General features: G+C 35.2%; 1 protein-coding gene across 1 annotated transcript in view; it reads right to left on the reverse strand.

The window, feature by feature from the left end:
* Positions 1-23,064, reverse strand: part of SHOC1 (shortage in chiasmata 1) — an 84,746-nt gene that overhangs the window by 51,801 nt on the left and 9,881 nt on the right. Inside the window, exons 4-9 of the mRNA XM_045882923.1 lie at positions 18,502-18,686; positions 10,541-10,703; positions 10,011-10,125; positions 8,449-8,599; positions 6,734-6,835; positions 5,342-5,450 (exon numbers count right to left, since the gene is read on the reverse strand). Of these exons, the coding sequence (XP_045738879.1) occupies positions 5,342-5,450; positions 6,734-6,835; positions 8,449-8,599; positions 10,011-10,125; positions 10,541-10,703; positions 18,502-18,686 (825 nt within the window). The remainder of the gene's footprint in view (positions 1-5,341; positions 5,451-6,733; positions 6,836-8,448; positions 8,600-10,010; positions 10,126-10,540; positions 10,704-18,501; positions 18,687-23,064) is intronic.

Consider the following 23,064-nt stretch of genomic DNA (forward strand, 5'->3'; position numbering starts at 1 on the left):
TTCTATCCTCTCAATGTATTTGATTTTATTTTTGTATATATATAAGTTTTTCTTTCTTTACAATTTTGGGATGTAGTTTCTTTTAACAAACTGACCAAAATACACTCCGGATATAGTGTATTGCTCTGTTCTGTTCACCTGTTTATATTCCTTCTTTTTTTACTTTTCTTTTATCTTTTAATTTTCATTTTTGCAGTTAAATTCTATCCTTTCATTGTATTTAATTTAATTTAATTTATTTTATTTTTTTTTTAAAGATTTTATTTATTCATGAGAGACAGAGAGAGAGAGAGAGAGAGGCAGAGGGAGAAGCAGGCTCCCAAGGAGCAGAGAGCCCAATGTGGGACTCGATCCCAGGACGCTGGGATCATGACCCGAGCCGAAGGCAGACGCTTAACCATCTGAGCCACCCAGGCGCCCCTAATTTTATTTTTGTACATATATAAGTTTTTCTTTCTTTACAGTTTTGGGATGGAGTTTCTTCTAACAACAGACCAAAATACACCCAGAATCTAGTGTATGGCTCTGTTCTCTTCACCTGTCTGATCATATTCTCTCTTTTTTCTTCTTCTTCTTTTTTTTTGTTAAAGTCTTTTTAAATTTTCATCTTTACAGTTATATTCTATCCTTTCAATGTATTTGATTTTATTTTTGTACATATATATAAGTTTTTCTTTCTTTACAATTTTGGGATCTAATTTTCTGACAAACAGACCAAAACAAACACAGGATCCAGTGTATTGCTCTGTTCTGTTCACCTGTCTGATTATAGTCTCTCTCTCTTTTTTTAATTTTAATTTTTTTTCTTGGTTTCAGGTCTCTTCTGAATTAGAGAAATTAGAGAATTAGAGAAAAAAATTTTAATTTTTTTCTTGGTTTCAGTTGATTTGCTTAGTGTATATTTGTCTGGGGTCATTATTGCCATTTTAGTATTTTGTTCTCTCGTTCATTTATTCTTCTCTGGACAGAATGACAAGATGGAAAAACTCACCTCAAAAAAGAGAACAAGAGAGTACTGACTGCCAGGGACCTAATCACTATGGACAAAAGTGAGATGTTGGAACTAGAGTTCAGAATAACGATACTAGCTGGCTTGAAAAAAGCATAGAAGACAGTAGGGAATCCCTTTCTGGAGAAATAAAAGAACTAAAATCTAATCAAGTTGAAATCAAAAGGCTATTAATGAATGCAACCAAAAATGGAGGCTCTAACTGCTAGGATAAATGAGGCAAAAGAGAGAATTAGTGATATAGAAGACAACATGATGGAGAATAAAGAAGCAGAGAAAAAGAGAGATAAACAACTACTAGATCACAAGGGGAGAATCTGAGAGATAAGTGATACCATAAAGCAAAACAATATTAGAATAATTGGGATCCCAGAAGAAGAGGAAAGAGAGAAGGGGGGAAGGTATATTGGAGCAAATTATAGCAGAGAACTTCCCTAATCTGGGGAAGGAAATAGGCATTCAAGTCGAGGAGGCAGGAGAACCCCCCTCAAAATCAATAAAAATAAGTCAACATCCCGACATATAATAGTGAAACTCGCAAATCTCACAAAGAGAAAATCCTGAAAGCAGCTCGGGACAAGAGGTCTGTAACCTACAAGAGTACAAACATTAGACTGGCAGCAGACCTAGCCACAGAGACCTGGCAGGCCAGAAAGGCCTGGCATGATATATTCAGGGTGCTAAATGAGAAAAATATGCAGCCAAAAATACTTTATCCAGCTAGGCTGTCATTCAAAATAGAAGGAGAGATAAAGAGCTTCCAGGACAAACAGAAACTATAAAGAATTTGTGATCACTAAACCAGCCCTGCAAGAAATATTAAAAGTGATCTTTTAAGTGAAGAGAGAGCCCAAAAGTAACATAGACCAGAAAGGAACAAAGACAATAAACAGAAACAGTGACTTTACAGGTAATACAATGGCACTAAATTCACATCTTTCAATAGTTACTCTGAATGTAAATGAGCTAAATGCCTCAATCAAAAGACACAGGGTATCAGATTGGATAAAAAAAGCAAGACCCATCGATATGCTGTCTGCAAGAGACCCATTTTAGACCCAAAGATACTGCCAGATTGAAAGTGAGGGGGTGGAAAACCATTTATCATGTTAATGGACATCAGAAGAAAGCTGGGGTGGCAATCCTTTTATCAGACAAATTAGATTTTAAACCAAAGACTGTAATAAGAGGAGGAAGGACACTATATCATAATTAAAGGGTCTATCCAACAAGAAGATCTAACAATTGTAAATATTTATGCCCCTAACATGGGAGCAGCTAATTACATGAACCAACTAATAACAAAATTAAAGAAACACATTGATAATAATACAATAATCGTAGGGGACTTTAACACCCCTCTCACTGCAATGGACAATCATCTAAGCAGAAGATCAACAGGGAAACAAGGGCTTTGAATGACACTTTGGACCAGATGGGCTTCACAGATACATTCAGAGCATTCCATCTTAAAGCAACAGAATACACATTCTTCTCAAGTGCACATGAAACACTCTCCAGAATAGATCACATCCTGGGTCATAAATCAAGTCTCAACTGGTACCAAAAGATTGGGATCATTCCCTGCATATTTTCAGACCACAATGCTTTGAAACTTGAACTCACTTACAAGAAGAAATTTGGAAAGAACTCAAATACATGGAAGCCAAAGAGCATCCTACTAAAGAAGGAACAGGTCAACTAGGAAATTAAAGAAGAATTTAAAAAATTCATGGGAACATGAAAATGAAAACACAACTGTTCAAAACCTTTAGGATGCAGCAAAGGCAGTCCTAAGAGGGAAGTATGTAGCAATAAAAGACTTTCTCAAGAAACAAGAAAGGTCTCAAATATACAACCTAACCTTACACCCTAAAGGAGCTGGAGAAAGAACAGCAAATAAAGCCTAAACCCAGCAGGAGAAGACAATCAATAAAGATTAAAGCAGAAATCAATGAAATAGAAACCAAAAGAACAGTAGAACAGATCAATGAAACTAGGAGCTGGTTCTTTGAAAGAATTAGTAAGATTAATAAACCCTTGGCCAGACTTATGGAAAGAAAAGAGAAAGGACCCAAATAAATAAAATCATGAATGAAAGAGGAGAGATCACAACCAACACCAAAGAAATACAATTATAAGAACATATTATGAACAACTATATGCCAACAAATTAGGCAATGAATCATTGAGCACTATATCAAAAACTAATGATGTACTATATGTTGGCTAACTGAACATAATAAAAAAAAGAAATGAAAGTAAAAAAAAGAAAAATAAATAAAATAAACTATGACATCTGAGACAACTGGAAAAAAAAGAAGATATGGTATATATATATACAATGGAATACTACTAAGCCATCAAAAAAATGAAATCTTGCCATTTGCAACACATGGATGGAACTAGAGGGCATTATGCTAAGTGAAATAAGTCAATCAGAAAAAGACAAATATCATATGATCTCACTCCTATGTGGAATTTAAGAAACAAAACAGAGGAGCATGGGGGAAGGGAGGGAAAAATAGAACAAGATGAAATCAGAGAGGGAGACAAACCATAAGAAACTCTTAATCACAGGAAACAAACAGGGTTGCTGGGGGGGAGGGGTAAGGGAATGGGGTAACTGGGTGATGGACATTAAGGAGGGCATGTGATATAATGAGCATTGTGTAGTGTGTAAGACTGATGAATCACTGACCTCTACCTCTGAAACTAACAATACATTGTATGTTAACTAACTGAATTAAAATTTAAAAATTAAAAAAAGAAAAAAATAAAGCTCAAATAAATAAATAAAATCTTTAAAGAACAAAAAAAGAAGAGAAATGTAGAAGATAGTTACCTAAGATGAAGCCAAAAAAAGACATTTCATAATGAATCCAACCCTGCTAATATCTTAATCTTAAGACTTCTAGCCTCCAGACTGTGAATAAATAAATTTAAATTTATTTACCATAGACTGGGTGTTTAAGCCATTCAGTCTATGGTATTTGTTAAGGCAGCCTGAGCAAACGAATATACCACTACACTGTCTTTCGTAGCAGTGAGTGCCAATGGAGGCAGTACCCTTGGCAGGTATCCAATGGCAAGATCCTAAGCAAATAGTTGTAGTGCCAGAATCTTCACAATTTTTCAAGTTGTTTATTTTTAATGGTAACATGTTCACATTCAAAATACTAAAACTATAAAAGAACTGGCTCTATCACTTGCTAGCTCCCATATTGCCAGGTCCCAGTTCCCTTCCAGACACAACCAAAGCTACCTGATTCTTGTGTGTCTTTCTAAAGATATTCCATAAATATAAAAACAAGGATGTACAAATGGCCAATAGACACATGAAAAAAATGTTCAACATCACTCGGCATCAGGGAAATACAAATCAAAACCACAATGAGATACCACCTTACACGGGTTAGAATGGCTAAAATTAATTACAACAGATGTTGGCAGGGATGCAGAGAAAGTGGAACCCTCTCACACTGTTGGTGAATGCAAGCTGGTGCAGCCACTCTGGAAAACAGTATAGAGGTTCCTCAAAAAGTTGAAAATAGAGCTACACTATGACCCAGCAATTGCACTACTGGGTATTTACCCCAAAGATACAAATGTAGTGATCCAAAGGGGGACCTGCACCCCAATGTTTATAGCAGCAATGTCCACAATAGCCAAACTATGGAAAGAGCCCAGATGTCCATTGACAGATAAATGGATAAAGAAGATGTGGTATATATATACAATGGAATACTACTCAGCCATCAAAAAAATGAAATCTTATCATTTGCAATGAGATGGATGGAACTAGAGGGTATTATGCTAAGCGAAATAAGTCAATCAGAGAAAGACAATTCTCATATGATTTTACTCCTATGTGGAATTTAAGAAACAAAACAGAGGAGCATGGGGAAAGGGAGGGAAAAATAGAACAAGATGAAATCAGAGAGGGAGACAAACCATAAGAAACAAACTGAGGGTTGCTGGAAGGGAAGGGGAAAAGGGGATGGAGTGGCTGGGTGCTGAACATTAAGGAGGGTACATGATGTAATGAGCACTGTGTATTATATAAGACTGATGAATCACTGACCTCTACCTCTGAAACTAATAATATGCTCTATGTTAATTAATTGAATTTAAATTTAAAAAATAGTATTAAAAATTTTTTTAAAGTATGTACATATATATTCATATATTCTATTTGCTTACTATAGACATTGTCCTCTCTTACTTTTTTTTCACAGAGGTATCTTGTAAATTGCCTTTATATGGAGGGATTTAATTAAGGACTAGTTATTCTGAATTGCAATTTGAGTTCTAGCTATAATCTTTACTTACATTTTACAAATAGGAGAAAATGGAAATGTCTGAAGTCCTGTACATAATGAAGTCACGGAAGAATGTTGGTTTGTTAGATGTAGATGAGTTAATGGCATTTCTAACTCTACTAGAATACAAAAAGTTTAAAAAATAATTAATTACATAAACATTGAATAAAATTAAGTATAGTTTAGAACTTTTTGTAAGCAACTATGATGTTGATCATTCTGCTACAACAAAGATTTTCAATAAAAAGACATTTCAGTTACTTGAAATACAAAATAACAGTTTTAAATTTCCATCTAAGGAATTACACATATGTCACATGCTATCTCAACAGTGATAGTGGTGATTTTTAAAAAATACATTGACAACTAAACTTTATTGTTTACTGTATGATATAAATTCTAAGAGTTTTATGTGAAATAATGCTTTCAATTCTGACAACTTATGTTGTCAGTACTTAGGAGACAGTACTATTTTTATCTTCATACTAAATATTGGTGATGTTAAGTAAATAGTATTAATGGAGACTAATTCTTCATCTTAGTAAGTCTGGGTGGCCCAGCACAGAGTTACATATTTATAGAGTGGGCTTGAGAAACTGAAACTAATTTATTCATAAGTAGTGTTTCTATCACTTTCATAAATAAAGCAATAAACTTCCAAATAGATGATAAATGTGATTCGATTATAAATGTAACTAAAGGAGCACCTGGTTGGCTCAGTCGGTTAAGCGTCGGACTCTTGATTTTGGCTCAGGTCATGATCTCAGGGTTGTGAGATTAGGCCCCACACTGGGCGTTGGAGCCTGTATAAGATTCTCTCTCTCCCTCTCCCTCTGTCTACCTCCCCCTACCACCACTAAAATAAATAAATAAACAAATAAATAAAATACATGTAACTAAATAATAGTATCATCAACATAGTTAAGAAGCAACACAACTTGGCATTACAGTGGAACAAAAGATGATTCAGAGTCCAAATCTGGTATGATAATAACAGTAACAGTAATGATAGGATTGCTTTGGGTGATTAAAAAGTTAAATTTACAAAAGTGTAACAAGGGTCAGCAAGATTACTAATACTGAGATAAAATATAAAATTTTATTTACTGAACTATAATATGATTTCTGATTTTAATATTAATGCTATTTCCTCCATTCCTTTTCCTCAATCTTTGTAACTCTCTGTATATTATTCAGTTTTGATGCTAGAAGGATAATGAGTAACTAATAGTAACAAATGTAAATGGACAGATATGAGAAAAAAATGACAACTTGGATTGCAATAATCAAATTTTAAACATGAAAACTGTCTCATAGTAGACCTTCCATGTGAATGTATTGTACTTTTACATCAGATATGGGTAACCACTGATAAACTCAATGATTTATCCAAAATTTCTACCTGGTTCACTGTACTCTGGTTCACAATAGCTTTGAATGGCCAAAATCTCTGTGAAGCTGCATTTTATATCCTCAATGTCAATTCCATGCTTGGTAGTAAGATCTGAAAAGAAAAGTAAGAAAGTCTACTATCAGCATAAATACTACTGTATCAGTTTTTTTGTAATGTTGTCCGTTCCTCTGTGGCAATGACTGTTTTATTTAGTATACCATCAGAGTGAACTGAAGGCTGAGAGTGTACCACCACAGTCCTTCAGTAAAGTCAAGTGCCCTTTATATTAGCATTCATGGATCTGTGTCCTGCTAATAAGCCAATGGGTAACCCTGCAGTTTTAAGCTCTGCTATATTTATAAGTTCTGGTATGAATTTGATCAACTTACTCAGGCTGACTTTTCATTCCCTTGCTTTCACTTGTAGGCTAATCAGTAATTCACTTGATTTAGTCTTGTCTATAAGAATTCCTTCAGGTTTGTGGTCTAGTAATGGCAAGCATCCCTCTTCTCAATGGATATCATAAATCTCCCTTCACTCTTCCCTAATATATATCTTTGATGATTTCAATTGGAATTTATAAAAGGATAAATATTTGGGCTTCAATTGTCATTAGAAAGAATTCAACAATATTTACTAAGTCTAACTGGGATAAAAGCTTCTACATTTTAGGTTATGATTCTCCCAGTCATCTGATTCCATGAATCATAACCTCACTCTGAGCTTCTCTATATCTAACTAAAGTCAGCATAGAAGTTGTTAGTGCTTTGGGGCGCCTGAGTGGCTCAGTCGGTTAAGCGTCTGCCTTCGGCTCAGATCATGATCCCGGGGTCCTGGGATCGAGTCCCGCATCGGGCTCCCTGCTCCGCGGGAAGCCTGCTTCTCCCTCTCCCACTCCCCCTGCTTGTGTTCCCTCTCTGACTGTGTCTCTCTCTGTCAAAAAAATAAAATCTTTAAAAAAAAAAAAAAGAAGTTGTTAGTGCTTTGTCATTGTTTATAAGAAAACAACTTTAAAAAATTAGTAGTCATAGGTGATTTAGTTTATTTGTATAATTATCTTGAAATGGTTAATTTTAGAGACGTTTTAAGTTTGTAGTTATATAAGTTAACTTATATATATATATACATATATATGTTAAATTATAAAGAGAAAGACAATGAGAAAAGAGTCTCATCAATAATAATTCTGAGAGTTCAACATGTAACCTGAAGAACACTTCTTTTTTTTAATTAAAAAATTTTTTTTAAATTTTATTTTATTTTATTATGTTATGTTAGCCACCATACATCATTAGTTTTTTTTTTTTAAAGATTTTTATTTATTTATTTGAGAGAGAGAGAGAATGAGAGGGAGAGAGCATGAGGGGGGTAGGGTCAGAGGGAGAAGCAGACTCCCTGCTGAGCAGGGAGCCCGATGTGGGACTCGATCCCGGGACTCCAGGATCATGACCTGAGCTGAAGGCAGTCACTTAACCAACTGAGCCACCCAGATGCCCCATCATTAGTTTTTGATGTAGTGATCTATGAATTCATTGTTTTCGTATAACACCCAGTGCTCCATGCAGTATGTGCCCTCCTTAATACCCATCACCGGGCTAACCCATCCCCACACCCCTAACTTCTTAAAAAACTGGAGGTTCAGAAAACAGTTTAATCAACATATTTTTATAACAAACATTATTAAGTAGTTTTTACAAGTAATAGATTTTTAAATTTATTCTCACCTATTCTGAAAAGCTTTTCACTTTCATCTGTATAATTTATTATTTCTGGCATTAAGTTTAAGGATTCCTTCAGTTTGGAGAGTGATGGAATATCAACTTCTTGTTTGAGGCTTGTAGGTATTAAGAATTCACACTCAGGCAAAATTGATGGCTGAAATAGTATAAGTAAAAGAAGCTTTTAGGGAAGTTTTCCAGATAAATATTTCTAGACTTATAAACATAGATAATTTGTTTAATTGGTGTATCAAATTTTAAACTAAACATTCAAAATTTTTAATGTTATGAAAACATTTAAAAAAAAACAGAGGTATAGTAGTAAAAAAATATATTACAAGCAATGTTCTGAGTAATGTCCTTTATGGCCACTGATTACACTAGTGATGTACAGTATCCTAGATGCAAAAATATCTTCTTTTGGGCTAATAACAAATTTTTAAACTTCTGAATTAAAAATAATCACTGCAGTAGATAAGAGATGGTTAATGGGGAGAAATAAAAAGGGTAGATGAAATGGAATGGATCTTCACTACACTCCATTAAATATGCTTCTCTTTCATTCCTACAGAACTAGACTCTACGTGCATAATTCTCAGAGCTAATAGGTGAGGGAGAGGGGGACTAGAGAAAAGGGGCCAATAAGTGAATTAATATACTGTCACCGTGTGTGTGTGTTGTTTTGTTTTTTTTTACCATGTGTGTTAAAATTTTTATTTGTAAGGAAACCCTTTAAATGCCTTAAGATATCTATATCTGTGTCTGTATCTCTATCTATATCTACAACTATATCTATCTCCTTTGAATGTTTTAAGAAAAGCCCCAAATGTGAAATATTTTCAGTTGTCTCAAAAAAATGTTTAAAGTAACTTTGTAAATGCATCTAATCTATGTGGGCCTAGTTTTTCAAGTTTGTTAAACTGCAAAAAGTTATTTGCACTCTCAACTGCTAAAATTCTTTACACACTAATATCATAATAACAATTTTGTGTGCTATTAGAACTGTACGCTAAAAAAGAGGGGCTGCCTTTGAGGAATTTGATCTTTAATATGCAAAGATGCTATCTTCCTTATTAACCACTGGCAGCATCTAAAATGAAGTCTCAGACCATCTTTATTCTTACTACTTCAATGAGATCCCTTCTCTTACATAATGTAAGTGCTGTTTTGTGTATAACTCACAAATAAAAATAAACATTTCTAGCTCTGATTTCCAATTTTTTAACTAGAATATGACCACTTAATGTCCTATACCAGGTAGATTTATTAACATCATTAAGAGACGTTTTTTAATTCACTATACCTGGGCTGCACAACAGACCAGTTCAATCAGAATATATCTGAGTAGGACCCAGGCTTCAGTATTTTATTAAAACTCTCCAAGTAATTCCAATGTGTAGCCAAGGTTTAGAATCACTATCTTAAGGTAAATTTGACTTCATTATTGATATATTCAACCCACTCATTACCAAGTCTTTTTTAACTTGACATTAGTAGATGGTCAATGCATATTACTAAAATTATAAATTACTAACTTTTGTAAAACTATTACTGAAAGCAAGTATTACAGTTTGATTTAAACCTACTGTATCTTCTAGCTTTTCCTGACTAAAGTTCTCTTTATCCATGTAAAAATCTTCTTCCACTAGACCTTTCAAATCTTCTTGAAAAGAGAAACATTCCCTTAACAAAAAAAAAATAAACATTAAATTAGTGTTTATTAAAAGCAAGGTACATACTAAATGTAGCCAAATTAAATAATAATTTAATAAAATGATTAAAACTGGAATTGATGTAAAGCAATGATAATATATTATTATTGATAACATCTAGACTTTGGAGCATACAAAGAATATTTTCTTCTTTAAAAATATTTACATCGGGGCGCCTGGGTGGCTCAGTCGTTAATCGTATGCCTTCAGCTCAGATCATGATCCCAGGGTCCTGGGTTTGAGCCTCTCCTCAGGCTCCCTGCTCAGCAGGAAGCCTGCTTCTCCCTCTCCCACTGCCCCTGCTTGTGTTCCTTCTCCCACTTTGTCTCTGTCAAATAAATAAATAAAATATTAAAAAAATATATTTACATCAGACAATTAAGTACCTGAAGAAATTAGCTTCTGTGAAGATCTGTCCTTTGAAATCTAAAATGGGGTCCTTTACCAAAAATAGTTTTAGCCTACTCAACAAAGTATGCAAAGTTGGTAGCTGACTTTTATAGGCCATCAAGTTATTTAAAAAAATTATTTCTTCATCAATAGACAAATCTGAAAATAAAAGAAATGTAAAGGAATAAGAAAAAAATCTAAAAGTTACACAAAGAGATCTTGATAGTTACTGCAGTCAGCCATTCAGACACACTTTAAATTCTTTAGTTCATTGTGTATATAAAGCATGCAGCATAGGATTAGCATATAGATAAAAGCTCAATAAATTTTAGTATTACTTAGTACACTCACTAGTAACCAAATATCCTGAAAGAGTTGTAATGGTTCATTTTCTTTTCAACAAAGATTAGTTTAATCAATGGAGTAAAATATCTTGCAGCCTTATGCTTCAAAACAACCAGGGGTAGCCTAAGCAAAGTTGTAAAGAAATAAAAGCATTTGACTTTTATGGAACCTAGTCTTTTCTTTGCATCATTGTACCTCTTAAAGTCTCTAATTCATCCCTAGAGACTCTGAGATGTAGGAAAAGGAGATGGTCTACAAAACCTACAAATGAGATCAATCGGGATTCTATCATTGTAATGACAAAAAAAAAAATTGTTTCTATTGTAAAATAGTTATATGGCAAAGTATCTACTTGTGAAGTGTGATACATCTTATACATTAGGAAACACTACTGCCAAGAGTTAATTACTGGAATAAACTTTTCCTGTTTATCCCCACCCTACTATGTTCAGGTTACTTTAGAATCTTAGCCAACGGGCGCCTGGGTGGCTCAGTTGGTTAAGCAACTGCCTTCAGCTCAGGTCATGATCCTGCAGTCCCCGGATCGAGTCCCGCATCGGGCTCCCTGCTCAGCAGGGAGTCTGCTTCTCCCTCTGACCCTCCCCACTCTCATGCTCTATCTCATTCTCTCTCTCAAATAAATAAATAAAATCTTTAAAAAAAAAAAAAAAGAATCTTAGCCAACTGTGTCAGTGCTTTAACAGTTTCTGAGCCAAGGGAGAGAACATAAAACCTGCTCCCATTCTTCAATAAGCTCCTGAGTGGAAAGAAGAAAAGGAAAATATAAGTTCAGATGAGGAACTGCTCAGAAAGCCAAACTCCCCAAAGCAAAAGCTACATTGAAGAGGGAGCAACAATTTCTTGTTCTGGGTAGTAACCTTTCAGTTAAGTAAATTTAGAATGGCATGAGAGAGGAATAGCATGAAGTGATGTCTCCCATGACCAATTACATCATTGGTATGCATATGTTTAATAAATATGTGGTGTTAAGCAGGAAGCCAGGAAACACCCCTTTGCCTGGTGTTACCTTGAAATGCCAACAGAGAACTTGCTCCGTAAGCTAGCCTCCTAAGAGATTACTTATCTGAACCTGCTAAGTTCCTGATAATTTTGTGGCCAAGAGCTTCCCATGACAAATTTGGCATAGTTCTTTTATATACCAAAGAGAGCTAGCCAATCAATTCCATATCTAAACAGGGCTTATGTGAGACAATTAAAGATGGTTCATTTGTACATCCACTCTGAAAGTATTAATGAAGTCATATTAATAGTAAAAACCCAAACAGCATTTATTTATATCCCTGTTTCCACCTTCCACTTCCAAACACAGGTCCTCTAGCCATCTTCCCTTCCTACAGGCTCATCCTAGTATTTCTGCAAGTCCAAGGAAACAAACATCTATCAGTTATGAGAACTTGTTTTCCAACCACCCATTTTTGATAGAGCCGCTTGAGGGCAGCATTGTAACTACACAAAAGTTGTCTTATGAAGGGTGCTAATTCCTTATATTCTTAAGGTTATACAACACTTTCTGGAGTTCTCTTTATTACAGCTCTTCTATTACCAACACAGATATGAGGAGATTGTTCTCTATTGTAAAGAAGTGTTAAATTGTTACAAAGAAGCAAAATTTTACCTATGAAGAGAAAGAGAAAATAGAGGTCTACTGACAGGAAAGACAAGTTTATTCTTGGCAGAAGATTCCTATGTCTACCTAGAAAACCCAAGGTAACTAAGTGAAAACAAATAAAGGAGTTCACTAGGTGTCTGATAAAAAATTTATAAAATCTCTGGTTTTCAAACATACATAAACACCCCCAAAATTAATGGAAAAATTCATTCATAATGGTAACAAGTATACAAACATCAAAGAATCAACATAACAAAAATGTACAGATAGCATATGCAGGAAACTACAAAACTTTAATGAGGACCATTTTAAAAAGCTGAATAAAAGGCAAGATAAACCATCCTGGCTAGTAAGACTGACTATAGTAAAAAAAAAAAAAAAAAAAAAGTAAAAAAACATAATGACATTTCAATTTCTCAAGAGATCTGTTTTGGAACTTGAAAAACTGATTTGCTGAAAGTAAATCTAGAAGAATAAAAATGTGAGACTAGGGGAAAAATTTAATAACAAAAAAGGAGAGACTATTTATAAATGTTATAATTACAGGTATGATACAATAATAGACAAATCAATAGAACAAAACAGAAACTCCAGAAACACTCTAACGTGGGTAAGGATTTAGCATGTTTTCTAAGTGGCTTTTCTAATCAGTAGAGAAAGGAAAGACTATTCCATAAATGATATTGAGATGACTGCCAAAACATTTGGAAAAAATATTTTTTATCCTTACTTTTAAACATATATCAAAGTCTTAAGGAAAAACTTAAAGAAAATGTGAATAAATATTTATCTAATTTAAAGAAGAATTTTCTAAGTATAAAAGCAATGAAAGAAACCTTAAAGGAAAACATTGATGGTACTGGTTAGTTTTAAATTAAAGATTAAATATATCTTTGACATATACAGATAAAATAGAAGAATAGAAAAATAGATAAAAGAATCATTTCACAAAATAAAAATATGCAAATGGCCAGTAAGCATGAATAATTTTTAAAAAGATTTCATTTATTTATTATTTATTGAGAGAGTGTGAGAGGACACACCAGTGCGAGGGGGCGTGGAGGGCAGAGGAAGAGGGAGAGTAAGAGAAGCTCTTGCAGACTCCCTGCCCAGGGTGGAGCCCCATTCAGGGCTTGGTCCCACAACCCTGAGATCATGACCCGAGCCAAAATCGAGAGTTGGATGTTCAACCAAAGAGCCACCCAGGCACCCCAAACATGAATAATTTTTAAAATCCAAGTAAAAACATAATTTTTGCCCAATATATCGGGCAAAATGTATTAACACAATAGCAGTAGTAATATATCCAATGATGATAAGGCTGGTGTGAACAGGATATTCTCATATCATGCTAGTGGACGTATATATAGTTAAAAGAAATATCAAATAATTCCATTTCCATGAATTTAGTCTATGGAAAGAACTGGAAATGGAAGCATACAAATTTATGTCCATATTTGCAATTAAAAACATTAGTGTTCTCAAATTGGGAAATGTATGATACATACATAAGATTTAAAACTGCAGTCATTAAAAGCCATGCTTTCGAAGTCAAGCATATGGTGAGATGTTCCCAAGATAATGTTAACATTTAAAAATAAGATAATGTGGGGGCACCTGGGTGGCTCAGTCATTAAGTGTCTGCCTTCAGCTCAGGTCATGATCCCAGGGTCCTGGGATCGAGCCCCACATCGGGCTCCCTGCTCCGCGGGAAGCCTGCTTCTCCCTCTCCCATTCCCCCTGCTTGTATTCCCTCTCTCACTGTGTCTCTCTCTGTCAAATAAATAAATAACATCTTTAAAAAAAAATAAAAATAAAAATAAGATAATGCAGACACAATATGATCCCAATAGTAAAATGATTTATGTTTAGATTATAGGTTTGGAAATTTTTAATAAAGGGACATCCTACATATTTAGGATGTATATATCTTAATAGATGTAGAAAACATTAATAAAATTCAGTTCTCATTCATGATCAAAAGCTCTTAGCAAACTCAGAACAGAAAGAGCTTCCTCAACCCAATAAAGGAAATTCTTCTAACACTTAACCCTTGAAACTGACGTAAACATTATAAATGATTCACCATTGAAATGATATTTACATCATTTTTAATAATGAAAGTTAAAGTATTTCCTTTACTGTCAAGAACAAGACGAGGATGGCAACATAATTGCTTCTATTAAACAATGTACTGTAGGTCCTAGTCAGCACACACACACACACAAAGACATAAATGTTGTAAAGGAAGAAACAGATGGCCAACAAAATCACTGTCTTAAAGAGATATCTGTACTCCCACTGCAGCATTATTCACAACAGCCAAGGTGTGGAAACCATGTAAGTGTCTGTCCACAGATAAATGGATAAAAAACGTGTTGTAAGGAAAAGATATGTTATACACACAGACACAAGAAAATATTGTTCAATGTTAAAAAAGAAGGAAATCCTGCCATTTGCAATATGGATGAACATGGAGGACATTTTGCTAAGTGAAATAAACCAGGCAGAGAACAACAAATATTGCATGGTATCACTTGTATGTGGAATCTAAGGGGGAAAAAAGTGGAACTCATGAAAACAGAGAATAGAATGGTAGTTGCCAGGGACTGGGGCTGGGCTGTGGGGAAATAGGGAGAGGTTGGTAAAACGGTACAAACTTGCAGTTATAAGATGAATGAGGTGTGAGGCTCTGATGTATAAAACGGTGACTATAGTTGATACTACTGCAGTGTATAACTGAAATTTGCTAAGAAAATAGAACTTAAGTGTTTTTACAAAAAAAAAAAAGGTAAATATGTGAAGTGATGGATGTGTTAATTCAATGATGTGAATCTTTTACGATGAATATGTATATTAAATCACCACATTGTACACCTTAAATATATTTAAAAAAGGGAAAAAACATGTGGGTGGTTGAAGTCAAAGGACTGCTGCTTTTTATTATAAATTTTGAGTAACTATTTGATTCTCTAAACTGCATGTACAGTTTTTTTTTTAAAGATTTTATTTATTTATTTGAGAGAGAGAGAATGAGAGACAGAGAGCACGAGAGGGAAGAGGGTCAGAGGGAGAAGCAGACCCCCCGCTGAGCAGGCAGCCCGACGTGGGACTTGATCCTAGGACTCCAGGTTCATGACCTGAGCCGAAGGCAGTTGCTTAACCAACTGAGCCACCCAGGCGCCCCTACAATTTTCTTTTAATTAAAAATAAAGGGATGCCTGAGTGACACAGTCAGTTAAACATCTGACTCATTTCGGCTCAGGTGTTCATCTCAGAGTGGTGGGATCGAGCCTTGTGATGGGCTCTGTGCTCAGCTCGGAGTCTGCTTAAGACTCTCTCTGCCCCTCTCCTCTCTCTCTCAAACAAATTAATAAATCTTAAAAAAAATAATAAAAGTTAAATTAAAAATAAAGCTACATTTGCATTTGCTTATATATTCCTTGGAATCTGAATGGATATTCATAAAATAATTACATTTATTGACAAATATGTGAATGTTGTAGAAATATTAGTACATATCAACAAACCAATAAATAAAAGAAAAAAATTTTTACAGATTTGATTGATTTATTTGAGAGAGAGTGAGCAAAAGAGAGAGAGAGCATGAGCACTGGGGGAGGAGCAGAGGGAGAGGGAGAAGCAGAGTCCCCACTGAGCAGGGAGCCTGACACTGGGCTTGATCCCAGGACTACAGGATCATGACCTGAGCTGAAGACAGACACTCAACCAACTGAGCCACCCAGATGCCCCACAATAAAGAAAATTACCCACTGTTTTTATATCTTAAAGAAATATATGTTTTGAAATTAACTTATAATTTAGTAATTAACTACATTTAAGACAGAAAATTTATAGTATCAATTGAATTTCAAAACATAATGCATTCCTTTGGATATAGACACTGAGACCAAAGTATCTATAAATCTGTCAGCAATCAATATAGCTGCAAAGACAATAAATGAAATTGCAAATCTAAATGTATAAAATGATGTCTAATGACACAGGACCCCTAAGGCAATACAGGATACGGACAATTTATATGTATTTAGGAAACTCAAGCATATTCAGTGAATAGTAGTTAAGGAAGCTTCTGACTCTGGTTGATGATAGATATTATGAGGTTTGCCAATAACGGCTCCTGGTTTTCCACATTAATAATAATAGCTATGTTTGGATATCTGTTATTTTTTATAAACTATCTCATTACATGTACAAATATATTAGGTGATCCCCACAAACATTTTTATAAGAAATTAGAAGTTAAAAGAAAATCTAGAAGAAAATTGAAAACCATAAAATTTTTAATAACTGTCCTCAAATTGCACCACTGTTTCAGAGTAGATTTGGACTATGATCAAATTTTCATTTGGACTATGATCAAATTCAGATTATTCCTAATATATCATGTTCTCAAGTTTAGTCTTTATTCTCTCTTAAATATTTTATTTATTTATTTTTAGAGAGAGAGAGTGCATGCGCGAGCGGGAGTAGGGGCAGAGGGAGAGAAAGAGGGAGAGAAGCGAATCCTCGCTGAGCGCAGAGCCAGGCCTGGGGCTCCATCTCACAACCCCAAGATCATGACCTGAGGCAAAATCAAGAGACAGATATACTCAACAAACTGAGCTCTCCAGGTGCCCTTCAAGTTTAGCCTTTATTTATTTTTTAAATTTATTTTTATTTTTTTTTAAGATTTTATTTATTTATTTGACAGAGAGAGACACAGCGAGAGAGGGAACACAAGCAGGGGGAGTGGGAGAGGGAGAAGCAGGCTTCCCGCTGAGCAGGGAGCCCAATGTGGGGCTCAATCCCCGGACCCCGTGATCATGACCCAAGCCGAAGGCAGATGCTTAACAACTGAGCCACCCAGGCGCCCCTGAAGTTTAGTCTTTAATGCAATCTCTCACTCTTTCATCTCAAGCTAAGAGGGATTTAACTCTATGTCATCACACACCTATATGCCAACACAAAAAATTTTATACACAATTTGTATATTTACATAAAAACAGCCGTAAAAGAACCAAATTATTATATATTCTATTAGATTATCATAGCTGAAGCTATAGCGTATCTTAAACTTTTTTTAAATAAACATATAATGTATTATTTGTTTCAGGGGTACAGGTCTGTGATTCATCAGTCTTACACAATTCACAGTGCTCACCATAGCACATACCCTCCCCAGTGTCCATCACCCAGCCACCCTATCCCACCCACCCCCCTCCACTCCAGCAACCCTCAGTTTGTTTCCTGAGATTAAGAATCTCTTATGGTTTGTCTCCCTCTCCAATTTAGTCTTGTTTCATTTTTCCCTCCCTTCCCCTATGATCCTCTGTCTTGTTTCTCAAATTCCTCATATCAGTGAGATATGATAATTGTCTTTCTCTGATTGACTTATTTCGCTTAGCATAATACCCTCTAGTTCCATCCACATCATTGCAAATGGCAAGATTTCATTTTTTGATGGCTGCATAATATTCCAAAATGTACTTTAATTATTAATTATGGTAAATTTGTAAAAATGAGGTGAATTTCCTGATCTAATACTGCAACTATTCCATCTCTACTTTGAATTATGGTTTCACATCAATAAGATGAGATTGAAAATCTTGAGCATATTTTGAAAATAAAATACAGCCATCATTTAGTGATCTACTATTTTAATGTTATACGAGATTGCTATGTCATCAGATCTGGTTACAGTAATATGGTGTGAGCAGACAATGATCAAATCCCTGAGGCTTTTTTGATGACCAGCATGCACAAACTCCAAAAACAACCAAATTCACAAAAAGGGGATTAATATGAAAAAGAAAGTATTTCCCTAATGTGGCAAAGCTTAGAATTATAATTTTGCAGGTGGATACCTTTAATAAAATAGAAAAATTAAAAATCCAATAAAACAGAAAAACACTCACAAAAATGACAATCTGTTTGTTAGTAAGAAATGTTTTATAATAATAGAAACAATAAATGTTTTACCTTCGTCCTGTGTTTGAAGTGCTGGACATTTTTCTAAACCGCTGACAAGTGTAAAGACTTCAGTGTAGTCCTTATGGGTATATAAACTGGCTTCTTCTACTTCAGTTTGGGAGTTTGGGTTTGAACTTGGAACAACTTCCTCAAACCCACAGTCAATCTGAGTCACCATTCCTGTAATTGTTTTTCTATGACATTATAAAATTACTGATTTTATGTATGTCCTATTTTAAAACATCTTTATTAACAAATAATGTTCATTGTAGAAAAATTACAAAATTCCAACAGATACAAAGTTACCCATAGCCCCAACGCTCAAGAAATGAATTCAAAAATTATATATTTTCTCAATTACTTTTGGACATTTTTTAACAAAAGTGGATTCATGTACATAGTATTATGAAACCTGCCTTTTCTGATAAACAATAAAACATGAGTACAATTATATGTCAGTCAATGTACATTCACTTCATTTTGGATGAACAGGATCCCATTGTATTGGTAGGCCATAATATATTCAAACAGTTCCCTATTGTTGGCAATTTAAATTTGTTGTAATCCTTTGCTATTAGAATGCAAGGAATATCTTTGTGCACTTGCCTGTTTTCTTAAAATAGGTTTCCTAAAAACCGAAGCAATGAGATTAAAGGTATACAGATTTTTTTTTTTTAAGATTTTATTTATTTATTTGAGAGAGAGAGAATGAGAGAGAGCGAGTACATGAGGGGGGGAGGGTCAGAGGGAGAAGCAGACTCCCTGCCGAGCAGGGAGCCCGATGCAGGACTCAATCCAGGGACTCCGGGATCATGACCTGAGCCGAAGGCAGTTGCTTAACCAACTGAGCCACCCAGGCGCCCAAAGGTATACAGATTTTTACACTTTTCCATGCATTGCCAAGTTGCCGTTGTATTGGATATTCAGTGTTTGCTTTTCCACATGATTAGCCAACCTTTTATATTCTGTTTTTCAACCTGAGAGGCTCATCTCTATGACTGAACTAAGCTCCCTTGCTCTCTGGTTTCTGGTTGGGTTTAGCCAATAGGAAGCATTGGCAGATCAAAGGTGGGAAGAGAGACAAGTTGAGATATTATTGTTCCCAAATCCCTCTCCTGGGCCACAGTTTGGAAGTGGCTGCATTTTTCTACCAACAGTTACATCTCTTGTCAGACAGCCCCTCTCCTACAGCTAGCCGTAGTTCTTACTGGGTTGATTACTGTTCAGTCCCCTTGCTCCTACAAGCTTAGAGCATTAACAACTTCCTGCTGTTTTGGGGCCCTTTTTTTTCTTGGGGGGCTCCCTTGACCTTGCACATACCTTGCCTGTTGCCTGATTCATCCAGGTAATCTGCCACTGTCTGTAACATTGGGAGAGTTTGGATTTCTAAGAGATCTTTTTAATGAATTTTCTGACAAATAAATATATTATTGGCAATTTAACTACACATTCTAATATATCTTTTCCCCCCTGATATCCTAAAATATTTTAGCCTCAATAATCCCCTACACAGACTGAGAACCAAAATAATATAACCTCCTAATGTAATTGGAGAAAAATGAATATGCCATATCTTCAAGTCATAGAAAAATCTCTAAAGTTTCTCCTTTACTAAGAAAATACAAGGCACAAGAAAAAATATTTCAACTTACCCAGGTCCATATTACTCTTAAGACCATTGATTCCTATGTGAATCTTTACAGACTTCTAAATTTAGCATTTATATTGCAATTCTCTCTTTTGTTTTAAATGTTACTAATAGGGTCAGCACTTTGTAATAATCCTTGGTACTACAGTTTTGAGAAAAATCAGTCAATTCTCTTTCCCTAGATATAAATGTTCTATGAAGAAAAGTATTTCCTGGATCTCCTCCTACCTCCGTGTCCAATATTATCTCTTCTTTGTTCACTGGTGTCTCCTCCTCCACCTAACCTGTGGTACTGGTATTTCCCAGGATTCCAATCTAGATGGTGTTTGCTTTCTTTCCACATCATTCTATCTGGGTAAGTTCGTCCACTCCAATTCACTAATTCCTTAACTTAAAAGAAATATTTATTGAGTGTCTACAGTGTGCTAACACCATTTTAGGCACTGAGAATGGAGTGGTAGAGCAAAACAAAGTTCTTACCCTCGTGAAGCTTACCTATTAATGGGATGATAGACAAACAAACAAACAACATAATGTCAGGTGGCAAAAAATTGTTTTGAATAAAATAAAATATTAGGACATCAAGTAACAGCCTGAGAGTTGATAAGAGGTCTGTTTTAGAGAGTGGCCAGGTGAGGAGCTGATAATTCCACAGTTACCTGAATAATGGTAGGGAGTGACCTATACAAAGGCCTTAAGTGGGGTAACAAGTTTGGCATAATCTAAGAAAAGCAGAAAGGTCAGGGTGACTGGAACAGAGTAAGGTTAGATAGGAAGGAAGGGACCAGATCATGTTGGGCATTACAACACCTGGTAAGAACTTTGGATTTTATTCTATGTGCAATGGGATACTGTCAGTAAGTTATAACAGAGACAGTTCGTGATCTGATTTGTGTCTTAAAAAAAAAAATTCCAGGCAAACTCTTAGAAGAAAATAGAGGAGTAAATCCTCATGACTTTGGATTAGGCAAAGCCTTCTTGGATATGATGCCAAAAGCCCAAGTGACTAAAGAAAAAAAACAGATAAATTGGACTTCATCAAAAATTTTCAAAAACTGTGCTTCAAAGGATACCACCAAGAAAGCGGAAGGATAATCCACAGAAGAAAATATTCGCAAATCATGTGTCTGATAAGGGACTTGTATCTAGACTATATAACAAACTCTTAAAATTCAGTTATAAAAAGACACATAAACCAACTGGAAAATGGGCAAAGGACTTAAACATTTTCTTGAAGAAGATAAACTAAAGGCCAATAATTACACAAAAAGATGCTGAACATCATTAGCCATGAGGGAAATGCACATCAAAACTACTATGACATAAAATAAGCGAACCATTAGGATGGCTATAATCAAAAAGACAGATAATAACAAGTGTTGGCAAGGATGTAAATAAATTGTAACCTTCATCCACTGCTGGTGGAAATGCAAGATGGTACAACTGCTTGGAAGATAATTTGGCAATTCTTCAAACAGGTAAATAATGAGTTACCATATGATCTAGTAATTCTACTACTAGAGAAATGAAATCATATGTATGCACAAAAACTTTTCCACAAATATTTATAGCAGCATTACTCATACTAGCTAAAAACTGAAAACAACCTAAATGTCCATCAACTAATGAATGGATAAATAAAATGTGCCATGTCCACACAATGGATTACTATCTGGCCATTAAGAAAAAAGGTAAGTGCTGAAACATGCTACAACACAGATGAACCTTGAATACATTATGCTAAATGAAAGAAGCCAGCCACAAAAGATCCCATATTGTATATGTCATATTGTGTTTTAAATAAGAAATGTATATTTGGTCTTCATCCCCATTCCTGGCAAGGAAATCCCAAAGCCCTTGGAATTTCCTAAGTGTTTAGAGTGATAAAGGTATATTTGGTTATGTTAATGAGGTGACTTTTGGAAAAACCTCTCTGTTGCCCAGAGAAACAACCATGTGATCAGAGGGCTGGAATTTCAGCCCCATCCCTCTGACCTCCAGGGAGAAGGGCTAGAGGTTGAATCAATTGCCAATGGCCTATAATCAACATGTATGAAATGAAGCCTTCATAAGAACCCAAAGGGTGGGATTCAGAGAGCTTCTGGGTTGGTGAACACAAGGAAACGTTGGGAAAGTGGTGTGAAGGTACAATGTATGGAAACTCTGTGCCCCTTTCCCATTCCTTGCCCTATGCATATCTTCCATCTAGCTGTTCCTGAGTTATATCCTTTTATAATATTCTGGTAATCCAGTAAGTAAAATGTTTCTGTGAATTCTGTGAGTCTGTCTAGCAAATAGATCAAATCCAAGGAGGAGGTTGCTGGAACCTCCAATCTATAGCCAGTGGGTCAGAAGCACAGGTTATTACCTGGACTTGCAAGTGGAGTCTGAAATGGCAGGAGAGGGGAGATAGTCTTCTAGGACTGAGTCCTTAACAGGTGGTATCTGACACTATCTCTGGGTAGATAGTGTCAGAATTGAGTTGAATTATAGGATACCCAGCTGGTATCAGAGCATTGCTTGTTGGTCTGGGGAAACTACATCCCCTCCCTATGCTGGAATTGGTGTATGATTTTACTTTGATTCCATTTATATGAAATGTCCAGAATAGCAAGTCTATAGAGGCAGAAAGTAGACTAGTAGTTGCCTGTCTGGAGGAGGGGGAAAAACAGGGAGTGGATGCTAATAAGTATAAGATTTCTTTTTGTGTTGATGAAAATGCACTAAAATTGATTGTGGTGATAACTGCACAACTCTGTGAATATACTAAAATCCACTGAATTGGACATTTTAAATGGGTGAATTATATGGATATGAATCATATTTCAATAAAGCTGTAATATAAACCAAACCAAACCAAAGAGTATATAGGGTTTGAAGTCAGACAGACTAGGATTTGAATATTTGAATAGCTCCAACTCTTG

Source organism: Mirounga angustirostris, unplaced genomic scaffold (genome assembly GCF_029215605.1).
Source record: "Mirounga angustirostris isolate CCGP_5_RB_7025 unplaced genomic scaffold, mMirAng1.0.hap1 SCAF_15, whole genome shotgun sequence".
In the NCBI taxonomy this organism is placed as follows: domain Eukaryota; kingdom Metazoa; phylum Chordata; class Mammalia; order Carnivora; family Phocidae; genus Mirounga; species Mirounga angustirostris.